At 36.8% G+C, this 15078-nt stretch overlaps 1 protein-coding gene across 4 annotated transcripts in view; it reads right to left on the bottom strand.

The window, feature by feature from the left end:
- Window positions 1-18: 18 nt before the first annotated feature.
- LOC107693426 (probable G-protein coupled receptor 153) overlaps window positions 19-15078 on the bottom strand; it is a 50778-nt gene continuing 35718 nt past the window's right edge. For 2 of the 4 annotated variants that reach the window (XM_016492816.1, XM_016492815.1), the window contains exons 3-6: window positions 10692-11124; window positions 4965-5154; window positions 3376-3560; window positions 19-1250 (exon numbers count right to left, since the gene is read on the bottom strand). In XM_016492816.1, the coding sequence (XP_016348302.1) occupies window positions 462-1250; window positions 3376-3560; window positions 4965-5154; window positions 10692-11124 (1597 nt within the window). In that variant the 3' untranslated portion in view covers window positions 19-461. Of the gene's footprint in view, window positions 1251-1521; window positions 1542-3375; window positions 3561-4059; window positions 4090-4964; window positions 5155-10691; window positions 11125-15078 lie in introns of all 4 variants that reach the window. The other 2 variants (XM_016492817.1, XM_016492818.1) reach the window with 2 other exon arrangements.

Raw genomic sequence — 15078 nt, 5'->3', positions numbered from 1 at the left:
GATATATATATATATATATATATATATATATATATATATATATGTAGATCTACACAAAGTGATGGAATGGCCCCTTATTCCTTAGTCAAGAAAGGCCGTATTTTGACCAGAATACTAAATCCTCATTGAAACATAAAAGCTGAAAACTGTCATGGGCCTCAGTAAAAAGTTCCCGTGTATGAGCAGAAGGCCTAGTGCTCATTTCCAACTGTAAGTGCTGAGCTTAGGACACTTATCTGCTGCTCAGCTTCCCTTGCCTTGGAGGCCCACTGACCCCATCATCCAGCCCTGTATCAGCAACACATAAAAAAAAAAAACACTGATGATGTCCTTATGCCATTTCAAATCCATCACATCTCAAAAATCCCAGTTCCTAGTTAACAAAAACATCCCACTTAGTCAAAGCTTTAACACTAATAAGCATATCAGGGACTACTTGAAAATACTCATAAAACTGTTACTTAGTTCGTGGATCCTATGGATGTCATATAGCCTGACGATGCAGATTTTGAGCTTATAAAACTATTTGTGCTTGCTTTGCTTTCCCCTTTAGGCAGGTGCTTCTGGTCCACACAAGGAGATGCATCTACCTGTCCTGTCCTAATACTTGAATGCGACTGATCCCCTGTCCGTGCACCCTGTCCCAAAGGAACAAGCTCTGATGCACGCTTGGCATCATGCCTGTGCTCAGGGCATCGCTTGATGCCCGGGCCTTCGCCACCGCCGCTCCTGCAGTCGTTCCCGTCCTTCGCCTTTCTCTGCAGATCCTGAGGGATCTCGCCTGGCGTGGCTCCTTTGCCGTGCTCAGAGCAGCGTCTCAACGCTTGAGGCTCGCGCTCAAAGTGCGTGAGCGGGAAATGCGGCAACAAAATAACGTGCTGCTCGAACGTCTCTGGAACCAGAGAGAATGCAGAGGCTAGCCGCGGGCTTCTCATTGGACTAGCCAGTGGCGTCTCGTCAATGAAGTTAATCACTTCGTCGCGGCTAAAGCACTTGAAATCGCCCTCATAACGCTCGACTCGTGGAATCTGCTTGAGCGAATGCATGTCCTCGGATCGCCTCCTTTTGCGGTGTGGGTGGCTCTCCTCGTTGTAGGACGCCGGGCTGCTGCGACGTCTCTCGTGGCGCGGCGAGCTGTATCGGATGCCAATGATGTCCTCTGTGGAGCCCCAGCGATGCAGGTAAGACGGGATCTGACCGGTGGTCCACATGTTGGTTTCGTCGTGGGAGTATCTTCTTGTAGGGGGCACCTGGAGTAACACACAAACGAATGAACCAGGACATTTCTAAAAGTGAAAAATGCTGGCTCAAACTCTAAGGACCTAAAACACGTTCTCAAAGCGTTTGCATCTCGTATGATGCCAGAATCAATGGAATTCTGTGAACTATAATGGCAACACAGGCCTGTTTTCACTTTAAAGTACTAAATATTCATAGATCTACTTTTTAATAGGGATAAAACTGTGGACAATTTAATATTATTTTGCTTAGTTTATAATCACTCATTCTACAGATACTCACATTCCACATTGTTCTGAGAACTACACAGGAAAGACATAAAATGAGTTTTTAGTATTTAAAAGAACTTTAAGTACACTATCCAAAGCATACAGCACAAGCCTAGCATGAAAGCAAATGTATTGGTTAATGCAGGAATGAGACAGCAGTTGATAGGTGTACTATACTCTGACCAGTAGAGGGAAGCAAAGCATCATTAAAGCAATGGCATTTAGTTTTTCCTTTTATAGGCTTTTATAATGGTTGGGTAGTGACATTTCTTTAAAAACCAATACTGATGATCTTATCTATTTAAATAGATCAACTTATACACAAGTTTTTATTATTTATTTATTTTTTACGTTTTGGCATTTTTAAACCTTGTTACTCTGCTGACTTAAATGATATGTCTATTTTATAAAAGCTTGTAATCTTGCTTTAAATATACTGCCCATTGATAAAACATCATTTTCTCTCATATAAAATTTGTCTTAGTTACTTCACAATTGATAGACAGTTTTAAATATTATTGTTCGGCAGCCTTTAATGTTCTATAAGCCTGAATGGCTTGACAGCAAAAAACATTAGCAGCTTGTACTTCCCAATTATTATGGCATTCCAATATTTTACATAGTGATGATGATGCAAAACACTGGTGAAATTGAAAAAGAACATTGTTTCTACTGAAATAGTAGTCTAAAAGTACCAAAAAGTGAATAATGTTCTAATGCAGACACACCTGCTTTCAGTTCTTTATCGATACTCATCAGTGTTTTTTTGCCAAATGTCTTTGGAACAATTCTAACACACACAATGTTAATGGTAGTTTTATAAACTTTGAAGAGAACTTCAAAAGTTGTTTCGTGCAATGTATATAGCAATAAAATCAGCAATGGGAAGCAGTCAAGCACTGCAGATTGAAGATCTGATCTGCAGAACAGAGCTTTGGGAAGTGTTCGGCATACACATTTATGGCATATTCTCCACATTTAACCTCCAAGTCCAAATTTTTATTCCAGACAGGCATGATTTTAATAGCTGGTTAATTTTTTTACACACAGAGAAAAATGGATGATATGTAAAAGCTCAAAGAAAGTTACATGTGGAGGTTACATGTGAGCGCTTATGGACAGTGTGTGAAGTAATCATTTGAATGTAAAAAGTTTAAAAGTTTGAAGTGAAGCATTGCACAGCTCTAAAACTTACTGGCAGCCTGTTATACGAATTCTCAATTGCATTGTAAGCCTTTATAGTATTATTTCCTCGTGGAAGTGGTTCAAATAGTTGGACTGATTTTTAAATTCAAAAAATCTTTTTATATTCAAAAGAACAATCTAAATTTGGATTGTGCCATTAAAGTATAAACTCCTACACAGATCACACATTAGCTGTGCCTCTAAAACTACACATATATGACTAATAAAATTAATGTCAAAGTCATAGTATCAGTATCAAGGGATTTTTACAACATACTGAGCATGTTTTTAATCCAGACTAGTATTTTTAACTGATTTAAATTTTGAATGACTTCAAGCTTTTAACTAAAAAGCATCAGTGGCAGTTGTCACATGAGCCCTGCAACAGTAAAAAAAAATACATAAAAATACCAAGATGTCACTGGGGTGAAGAAACAAAAGGGTTTGTTAGATCATATTTAAAAAATAATAATAATAATTTACACGAAACAAAAGTCCCCAATTTCAAATTTTTTACCTTTAAAATATCTAAATAGGCCACACAACAGGAATGTAAAATGATTCCAGTAAAAGTGTTGACAATAATATAGTGACTATAAGTTTTTTGCAAATACTGAGGTGGAGGGCCATTGCAGCATGCACATTTTAGTTAAAAATAAAGAAAAGATCAATGGAAATATACCTGCAAATAGTGCATTTTATCTTCCTGAAGCTCCCTCAATGGATAACCCTGGGGGCCCCCCCTTTCTAAGGTTGAGAATTCGTACTTGGCAATACGGTCTACCGTCATGATATCACCAGCAGAGCTATAGTCAAACGGTCTGTCAAATATTAAGTCCGGATGAATGCCTCCATCCTGGCTGTTTTCTGCAAACGCAGAAAGCATATATATGTATCAGGATTAAAAATCAGTGTGCTCAAAATACACAGACAGACAGACAGACGAATTGGTAAAAAATAAGAAGAAAAGCAATTCCCTTTTACAGATTTTCGGTGTCCGCATTAGAATTTTAAGTTGTAAAAAATAGCTTAATGTGAAATCGTTAGGATTCACTGAAGTGTCTTGTACTGAACATCACGACTGACTGTCACTGTTTACTAATTAATAAGTGCTATAGATTGCAGCTAGAGCAAACTGTCGTTTAAACATATTCCCTAAAATATGTTTTGGGGCAAAAGATCGTTTGAGGGGTACAAACACATTTTTTTTAAACTTTAAAAAACAGTTGTAGGGCAATGTGAAATGCTGATCTTAAGGCAAAATGGGGGCACACAGCGGGATGACAGATGAGATTAGCTATTAGCACAGGCAGCTTAGCATGCATTTGAGTGAGACACAAGTACAAGAAGCAACCCTTATACATACAACTGAGTTGTGTTACACAAGGCAAACCGTCTGGAAAGAAGCAGAGCACTGGTCAAATTAAGATCACAGAATCCATTTCTTGCACATATTCCTTATGATTGCAAACTTAGAAATGGGAAAGTGCCGAATAGAATGCGGCTAACAGCAAAGTCACACACTTAACACCTACATTCATCAATATATACTGACAGCCTCAGTTCACTAATAGTTTTTGATGAAGCATATTAATCATATAATTATCATGTGACCACTAGTTATTTTTATACAGATAACCCCTTGTTCTTGTATTTTACATTTTTAACCCCTTGTTCTTGTATTTTACATTTTAATATTACCCATAAAACATAAAAATTACAATGTAACTATATATTGCAACCAAAATACCATTGTTTATGCCAAAGTACTGCTGTTATTGCTGTAAAATCACAGTAATTTAATATGAAATCTCCTTGAAAGGGAGTAAGAAGCTTTTTTTCTGTAATTTTAATTAATTATTCCACGTCACGTCACTATTTTGTGGCTAATACAGAGTTTTATTCTAGTTCAATGCCTGTAGTAACTATGATATTTTGGCCAGTGTTCCAGCAAATCCGCAGGGGGCCCTTTGGTCACATGTCGAAGGAGTAGTGACATCATGCAACTCTGTGACACTTTACTAGAGAGTAAAGCAACTTTGCAGCAAAACTTCTATAGTGGAGCTCACTCCAAAAGCATCCTAGCAGGTATTCCAGTTATATATTTCTTGAGTGTATGTCAACATATATTAATGAGACACTTTTTATGAAAATACTATTCATCCATCTCAAAATGTAGGTCACATGATAAATCCAATGACTGTAGTCATCATTGGTTGAACACAGCTTTGCTTTCTCCTTGGAACATGCTAAAGGAAGCTCAGTCCTTACCTTCGTCCACTTCATCATTGGACATGATGGCCACACATTTCTCCCAGACCATCTTGACGTCTGCTCTGTAGCGGTCGCAAGCCCACAGGAACATGGGGAGCAGGATTGATTGAGCTATGGAGCACCAGAGGACACACAGGACCATCCAGCTGTAGGAGCGGTCAAATTTCAGGCTGGCAAAGCTCACCACCTACAATGAAGCACTGCAGTTATTTACATGTTAAAAAGCAAATTAAAATAGCAACAATTCAAACTATACATATATTTATAATCATATCCTGTTTTATCCACCTACATACAGTACACAATTAGGCTCATCACTGCACTTAATTATAATAAACCGAACAAAACCTTACAGATTTCATACCTTTCAAACATTACAGATTTCCTGTCACTGCATAATGTATTATTAACTCCAACTTGCAATTACTATAAGTATATCCAGCTCTATCTGCATACATGTACACTGACATAAAGTGATAGGGTAAGACGGGGTAAGATGCAGGCAGCTTTCTAATGATTACATCTATGTAATTACAAATACACAAAGGACTCTTAAGTCTTAACTAATTGCATTTAATAAACTTTAATTATAATACATTTTCATTTATTGGTGTCTGAAAACACTGAGTTTGCATACTTAAGTATATTATTTTAAAGTGTATTATTTCCGCTGTAAGTACTCTGCAGGGATATGTTAAAGTGTACTTTTTCACAAGGGTATCCCATCGCCTTGATTAACATGCTGCATAAAGACTTGAATAGAAGATTGAACATAAACAATGTATCCATAACATTTATTTTAGGCGGGACACTATTTTGATACTGATGACCTGATCACCAGAGCTACCACAAAGAACTTTGACAAAACCCCTGCTACACTATAATAATAATAATAATAATACTAACGGAAAAATAAAATGCAATGAAGTGCACAATTCAAAATACAGGTAAAACACCTGTAAAATATAAACACAGAAAAATTCTTCATATTAATACAGCACATCGTACCCTATCTTTACAGATTTTTTTCGCAGTGTGTAGCTGGATAAATTTCGCAAACAGATTTCCAGGCCACATTTCACCCCAAGATAATAAAATAATTATTAAGAATTAGGCTTCGACGTTGGCCTCAATGCACAAGGCAACCATCATACATCAACCTCTTAATTTTAATATATATGAAGGATGCACATCTGATGCATCTAAAAAAAACTTACAAATATGCTATATGGTGATTTAATTGTTGTTTGTGCTTTCATTATTTTGTCAGATTGAAGGAATGGCACTCTAGCACATATGCAGTATAGTTTGCATAACTATAAATGCAGTAAGCTGAGTCATAGATAAAACTCTACACCATGATTAACTCTATATCTCAATTAATAACTCTATATCTCAATTAATTTTTCACATGCGAATGGGATAAAGGGACGATATATCGTTACACCCCTATTCTACACACCCCCAAAACAAAATCAAGACTTTGTAAAAGAGCATAATAGGACCCCTTTAATTCAATAACCAAGATACTGTAGGGCACAGTTTAGTGACTTCTCCACAGGGCTTCTCCTATTTTGAATGGCTCTCTACATATATTCTTCCACCATTAGTTTACGAATGGCTTTTCTGCCAATATCAACTGTGCAGAAGGACATATTTAACTTTCCCCACTGTACTTTGAAACAGACTAAAGTTTCTTCTTTGCAAACAGAACAGTGGTAAAGCTTTCTCTAAGATGTATCTTGTCATCAGTTTAGGTCTAGCAGCAAGGTGTAAAGTAACAAATTCTACACATGTACCATACATGCTAATATTCAGAGATTCTATATTTAATGGCTTTAGTGTATGAAGATGGGTAAGAATTTTAATTCTCAAAGAGTTTAAGAGCAGCACCTGAATTATTGTGGCTTGGTAGGGTTTTGTTTCAAAAGGCCTATGAGGAGAACAGCAACAGGGCATTTGATGAATTGGCAGTGAAAGTGACGTGACATGTGGCCAAATATGGTGTCCCATACTCAGAATTTGTGCTCTGCATTTATCCTATACAAATTTATGTCCTCATTTGTCACAAAAATGCGCACGCACACACACACACACACACACACACACACACACACCATGAACACACACCCAGAGCAGTGGGCAGCCATTTGTCGATAAGTGTTTGGGAAATCTAGAGTTTCTTCACACACAACACTGATCTTGAATGACTAGGCTATACATACCAATGTTGGTGGGGGGAAATGAACGTGAAAACGATGAATCCTAATTATAATGCGGGTGAGGGTGACACCTGCTGGTGAAATGGCTGGATTGCATGCATGAAAAGTACTACAAAACAGTACAATAAAAAGACTAGATGGATGAAAAAGCATAGCAAACCCACTCCAACATAAGAAGAACAAACTACACACATAAAGGCTTAAGCTGTATGATTGCTGCTGAACATGCACAAGGTGGTGGTGTTTCTTTGGGGAGGCATTCACTTGTTTCTTGTTTCATGTGTGGGATGAGATGCCTGAGAACTTTCCGACCTGCTTGTGTTCTGTCTTGTGACTTATCTATAGTGCTAGTAGGTTTACCAAGCCTCCTTTTGAACCACTTGAGTCAGCTTCAGATAGAATTCTGACTCTCAATTGCAGTCAGATGTTGTTGGCGTTTACATCCCTTAAGAGGATTGGTGATTTACAGGCTATATCAGTGACCTCATGCTGTATGGATTGTGTTTCCTGTCTGGTGAAAGTTTTGGTTTATAGGAATGTTGCTTCTTCTCGGGCGTTTACCTAAGGTTGCATCTTTGGAGGACATTTGTGTGGTGGCAGGCTGTTCCTTTCCAAGGCTTTTATCAGATTTTATCATCTGGACACAGATTTGAGCTATGAATTGCCAGAGCTGGAAAGAGTATGAAAATATTCTACTCAAGTAAAAGTACCATTACATTAATTACATTTTACTTAAGTACAAGTAAAAGTACCAGTCTAAAAATCTACTCAAGTAAAAGTAAAAAGTAGCTCATTTAAAATATACTCAGAGTAAAAATTACTTAGTTACATTTTAAAAGTGGGAGGGAGGCAAAAATGGGATAGGCCTATAAACTAGTTGTTTTTAATTAAAGGAATCAGTTATTTAGAATAATAAGACATTTGGGCTGTTACCAGGCAAATTAAATCACTATTAAATCATCTTTGCAATGCAGAGGAAACGCAGAAGCTTCATCTGAAGTAGCATTTAGATGTATTTACACACTGTTTAATGCAGGACATGAATGCATTTAACCTGCAGTTACAAATGTAGAAATAATGTTTTGATATATACAACATAAAATGTTGAATACTCATTTGAAATTATAAAAAAAAATAAAAAGATATTTTAAATGTGAAATTAAAACCGCCAGTAGGTGTCAGCAAGTCACTGTTAATAAGTGAGTCATTGCGATTGAACCAAATAATTTAAACGGTTGATTCATTCAGGAACGAAACACCATCATGTTGCTCAGAGACGCAAAACTGTTCTATGGTGGCTATGTTTGGAATAATTTTTGTTGTCGAAATAGAGCAAAAACAGGCAACGTGGTGTCTAAAACTCAAATTATATGAAATTATATAAATATATACATTTTCTGCCCCTATATCTTTCATTTTGTGATCATTCTAAATGCATTTTAGCAGACTGAATCGCGCAGTGAAAGAACGCACTCTAAATGCGCATGCGCACTAGTCAAGACTTCACGGCCCTCTGTAGAAGTGTTTTGTTTGGTTTTTGGCAAAATACTGATAATGTCAAATCGCACATCGTTAAAACAACAATTACGATATTATCACAGACGATATATATCGCACACCCTGCACCACTGTCTTTTTGGCTAATTTGTGCAAAACTTTTTGCTAAACTGTCAAAGCTTCATTTTAACCACCAATGCAACGATGCAAGTATCTAGCATACCTCTACATGCTTGCGAAGGGTTGATGTCGAGATTGTATAAAATGCTAGTTTGGTCTCCCTAGGCAAACACAGCTTACACTGTATTATAGAGCTTAAATATGGCCAGAGGTTCACTTAATTTCCTTCGAGTTCAACTTCAGCAGAATACGACGGGGTTTTGTTTTCAGCTGGGTCTGCACTGCACCACTAACGCCTGTCTTGTCCATCTGCATCTTTCTTGTGATTTTAGCGCCAGTTTGCTCTCCTGCCCATTATTTACTGCAGTAGTTTCCAGGGAGCGATTTTTTTTTTACTCAGGAATTAATGTGTTTTAAAATGTAGCGAAGTACAATACTTAAAACAAAATATACTTAAGTAAAAGTAAAATTACAGATTTTAAAAATTACTTTAAAAAGTAGAAGTACACAAAAAAGCTACTCAATTACAGTAACGCGCGTAAATATAATTCGTTACTTTCCACCTCTGTGAATTGCAACATTCAATTGTAACATCAGTTACGTATGTATCCCTGGGTCCCTGAGAAGGCTTCAGACAATTGTCACTAGTGTTGTCAAAAGTACCGGTATACTTCGGTACCAAGTCAATACTTAAATTTTAAAAGCGTAATTATACCAGCCTTTCCACAGTACTGGTAGTACTGAGTATCGACCCGCTGACAGGCGGCTGCTTTCAAATGCTCACGTATTTGTGTGAGTGTCTGTGAAGAGCGTCTAATGTTTAAATTTTCAACGTGTTTTTGCAGCACTGAGCATTGTAGCCAATCACAGATATGTTTGTGCATGTAAATGCAGTGGCCAATCAGAGGTGTGTAAGTCAGAATCGCTAGAGTTCGTTTAGCTTGTGTTCTGCACTCTCGCGAACAGTTTCGCTCTAACCAGCAAAGTATAAACACGATGTAAATAAGAGATTAATTGTGCAGTATAGACTGATTTTTTGATTATAGCAGGAGATTTCACTCAGTCAGTGAGCTTGCGCTGCGGATGAACTGCACTGAAATTAGCTTCACTAAACATAAGGGGGCATCTTTGCTCACTTTCTGTGTATAATAACCCATTCATAATTTGAATAAAAGTTTTATTTTTCATGCTAAGTACACACTGCAGGAGGGACGACTGTTTTAAAACTGACATTGTGATAACCATAGCAACGGACGGGACCAAATCAATCTGATGTGTCAGAATAGATATTGAACAATATTTGAAGGCTACATGCTAATGTTTTAATGTATTGACATATTAATTATTAATAGCATTACAATATTTTTTGATATGGTACCAAAATTAGTACAGAGAACCGTGTGATTTGGTACTGGTATCACAACACATCCCAACAAACCAGTGGTTGAGTTTGCAACAAACAGTATTTACTGTAAAAAGAAAAAAAATTATTACTGTGATTAATTATCACAACTTCAAATTAAACATTAGAATAAGTAATAATGCATTGTTTCAACTTAAAAAGTAAGTGTTCGTGCTTGACTTAAAATGATAAGTTCAGTTAACTTTAGTTTACACAAGTTGTATATTTGTTATCTCAACAAATTTGTTATAACTAGCATTTTTTACAGTGTTGCAGGGAGTTTTCTAACAGACACATTTGATGTCGGATCATCAAAAGCACTCTCTTCATCAATAGTCCTCAAAAAGTCAATATCATTCATAGGTCAATCAAGGCAACTCCCAACTCATATTCCTATGCAAAGATAAACACCACTGATACTCCACTGAAGACTGCAGCCCTTTTTCTAAAATCATGTTCTTTTAAATGAAAGTAAACACTCACCAATATGGGGAATCCAGTTAGAAAGTCGTATATGAAGACTATTCCACTGATCAGATAGGTGATCTGCAGCGACGTCTTAATGGGCTCTGAGCCGTCGATGGATGAACGCCTCTTGCCCTGGGCATCCTCCACTACAATGGTGGGCACGTTAAATTTGTTCTTGTCTACATTTTGACCCATCTGGATGGAAAAGGTCTGGAAGAGGGCAATTCCAATACAGATGACGCCCATCACTACACTCCCGCTGATCAGCAGCAGGAAGCAGACGCCGAAGCCCAAGCCGATCTCGGTCACAATGAAGCGACAGTTGTCGTGGGTGTAAAAGCGCTCTGTGGTATCATGCCAGCCCACAGCGGGCAAGGTGGACAGAATGAACGACACCATCCAGATGCCCATGACCGTGTGGACAGCCTGCTTTTTGGTGTTACTCAACCTGGTAGAAGATAAAAGAGATTAAAGATTATAATGTTAATAATGCTAAAATGAACATACTGGTTGTATAAGAGATTAATAAAACTAGATTACGACATTGAGCTAATACTTCAATACTTCAGTTAATTTTACTGAGGATGGTTGTAACAACTGGGTGAATTGTATCACCGTCAATTAGAAACCATTTAAAGGGATGAAATAAACATCAAACCATGTCCACACTTTTCTAATATGTGACCCTGGACCACAAAACCAGTCATAAGGGTCAATTTTTCGAAATTGAGATTTAGACATCTTCTGAATAAATAAATAAAACTGAATAAATAAGCTTCCCATTGATTTATGGTTTGTTAGGATAGGACAAAATTTGGCCGAGATACAACTATTTGAAAATCTGGAATCTGAGGGTGCAAAATAAAATCTAAATATTGAGAAAATCAAGCGTAGCGTTAGTTCTGGCAGGTCACATTAGTCAAGCTTACATCAGCTGACTCTCAGCAGATCCCCATCTACCTATGGGAATAGGACACCTATCTAAGCATTCATATATAAGGTCCCTCAGTATTATCAGCAGTTTTCACATTGCTCAATTGCAATAATAATAATCAATAGCTAATTACCCTCCTCCATCCCCAACTCTTCATCTGTCAGTCAGGATTCAGCCTTCTGATTCTCCTTTGAATCAGACTAATTCTAAAATGTGTATATAAAATTATTGAACTTTAACAATATCTGCAATACATTTATGTTGACTCTGTTCTGTTTACCCTGGGGGTTTTCGCTGCTCTCCCTGCTCTCATCAATGCTAGGCTGCATGGATACGCAGGGAGTTCTTGCCCAGAACAGAACCATATCGCCAATCCAAACTGTATGCTAATTGTCAATCATCTTTGACGATAGTGGTCCTGGCAGAAATCGCCTTTAAAGTTGTCCAAATGAAGTTCTTAGCAATGCATATTACTAATCAACAATTAAGTTTTGATATATTTACAGTAGGAAATTTACAAAATATCTTCATGGAACATGATCTTTACTTAATATCCTAATGATTTTTGGCATAAAAGAAAAATCTGTAATTTTGACCCATACAATGTATTTTTGGCTATTGCTACAAATATACCCCAGCGACTTAAGACTGGTTTTGTGCTCCAGGGTCACATATGGTGCTTTTCCACTGCGTGGTACGACTCGGCTCGGCACGGTTCAGTACGGCACGGCATGGCTCAGCATGGTTTGTGTTTCCACTGCAGTTTAGTATCGCTTTAGAGTGGGCGGGATTATTCATATGTGGTTATACACCACCTCTACATCCACGACTCCTAAAAAAAAATTTTTTCATTCTGTGTCGCCCCATCAAGCTCTCGCTGGATCCGCTCCTCTGCTATCAATGAGAGGAACGTCTGTACTTCCTCAACAGACCACGAAACTTTTTTGTTGTTAAAAAAAGGTGTGCTCGTTCAAAACAGTTGCGTTCGATCCTTCACTTGCTGTGCTGATTTAAATCTAGCGGTTCTTTTGTGTTTGTGTCGCAAGTTCAGTGACGCAGTTAGTGACGATACTCTCCGGCCAATCCGTAATCAGCAGAGTTTACACGTCACGTTTTGGTAACGGTACGTTTCACTTGGAATCTCAATCGAAGTGGTACTAAAAAAAGTACCAGGTACCAGGTACTGTACCCAGTGGAAAACCCCCCAAAAGTGAACCGTACCGAGCCTTACCAGGCCGTACCATGCAGTGGAAAAGCGCCAATATAGTGTTTAACTTCACCCCACCCACTGTTACAACTCATGTTACAACAGCACCTTCTGTGCTTGCCATTAATTTACACAGTGGGAAAATTATATCAATGTTTGAGATAAATATTACAAAAACAAAACAGACAAAAACAGACTACAGAGTTACAGATGTTAAAATAAAAAGTGATACTACTATCCCGTCTCCCCTATGTAAAAATATGCCCACCTGTCAAGATCCAGTCAATTTCTGATTGATAGATTCAAGTTCCACCCTATTTTTTTTTCTTATTAATGTTCAGACTAACTTGAAAATGTCACATTACAAAAGTAAAATAGGTTGTGAACAATGTTTTATGTTGACTTTAAGCTAACTTTCCACTTTAGAGTGGATCCACTGATTAGAAATTCCTTGACTGAATTACTTAAGAGTAAAATCTTTACTAAAAAAATAAAATATTTATTTAAATATGATTTATAGTGCTATTATAGTGCTAAGGTGGAGTGCTATCTTGAGGACTGCTCTGTCAGCAAAGAGGAATAATGATTTTACCCTTAGGACACAGAAGGTTTTTTTTTACAGTGAATGCAAATGTCCGTATATGTTAACTAGTTTAATTAATGTTTTCCCTCAACAAGAGCCACAATTTTCTAACATTTTTGTTTTCACAATCATAATTCTCATAATTCCTTTCTGTGAAGATGTACTTTTTAGTGTACAAAATGTTATAAACTTTCATTTTTGTAGTATCATTGAATCATTTTTCAAGGTTTTATCATGTTGGCCACTGTAAATGTCGTACTGCACCATTACTCATGAAAAATAATTTAAGAGTGTGATTAAGAGTATAAGTCACATACAGCACAATGTTAATATATCACATGCAATTTATTTTTAAACTAACACAGAAGAACAGGAAAAAAGTGTTTTGGAGTGTTTATGTTTAGCACAAAACACTTTATGGAGTCCTCTGTAACTAAAATGTAAAAATTATACATGTAACCGATGAATCACTAGGGGAAAGCACAGCATAGAACAAACAGTACATTTAGGCATTTTTGCAATTTTGCACTTTATTTGTGGCCTTGAGACAATAAATTCAAATTTGAATTCATTGTTGGCCTATTTCTCTTGTGCAGATCTTATTTGTTTTTTGATCTTTGAGCTATTTTTGGATCTACGCACCGTCAGAATTGTATGTAGTTAGTTGAGTTGGACTTGTGTCTGGCGCTACTTTTCTCCAGTCTCTCCATTTAGGCCTTCAAACATTGTTTTCACTTGTGTCATCTAAGGTCTGTCATAATGGAATGATTTAATTAAAGTCCCTAGCTGTGTGTAGTAAGATACTGGACCATTCGAAATGATGTAAAGCCTCCAGTTCTTTGAGCAGTGAAGAAAATCTGCTATGCATTGTGCACTGCAGAATGTCCTATAAATGTTAAATGAGGTTTACATATGGGGACTATATGAAATGCCTCAGGAATTACTATATATAAATGATTATCCTAGAACATCAAAAGAGAACAGCATAGGCATAAACTATACCTTAAGTCATTTTAATTAAAAGTTTTGAACTATGTGTTTTAGATGCACAGAAAAATCAAGAATCAGCATCTGAATCTAAAAAATGGTGACAATCACCAAAAAGCTTTTTGTGACCATAGTAGCTTGTTTTGTGACGTTCAGAGTTGATCTGTTTATCTGAATATTTTGTCACCATTGTCGAGAATCATACACTGATTCTTGATGTCTGTGTCTGAATGACCCTGTCTTTATAAAAATCTTCCAAAATATCACAGCACTGTTGTGAAACTGTGTGAAACTGTTGACTAATAATAAATTATTTAATCAGAGAACAGACTATGGGTGGCCATCACACGATGACTATTCTACTGTTAAAAAAGGACCCACCACAATAAGTACATTGTACTTAATTTTTGATGTAAGTACATAGTAGTTAAGGCCACTTAATATAAAGTGGGGCCTTAAAAAGCTAACATCAGAGTTTCTCTTACATCTTTGCCATAGCAAATGTGCTTAAAAAACACAATTAAAGCAGACATAGAAAAACCAGGTGTTTTTCTGTAAAACATTTAATGAAAATTTAAGTAAAAGTTTTGCACTTTATCTAAAATAGGCTATTTTACTTTAATTGTATGGCTTTCATTTGGCAGCCATTGCCATTGTTTTTTTTTTTTTTAAAGAAAATATTTTTAAATGT

This window comes from Sinocyclocheilus anshuiensis, unplaced genomic scaffold, assembly GCF_001515605.1.
Source record: "Sinocyclocheilus anshuiensis isolate Anshui unplaced genomic scaffold, SAMN03320099.WGS_v1.1 scaffold1562, whole genome shotgun sequence".
Lineage (NCBI taxonomy): Eukaryota > Metazoa > Chordata > Actinopteri > Cypriniformes > Cyprinidae > Sinocyclocheilus > Sinocyclocheilus anshuiensis.
The sequence above is the reverse complement of the archived record's forward strand: the minus strand, read 5'-3'. Positions and strand labels throughout refer to the sequence as shown.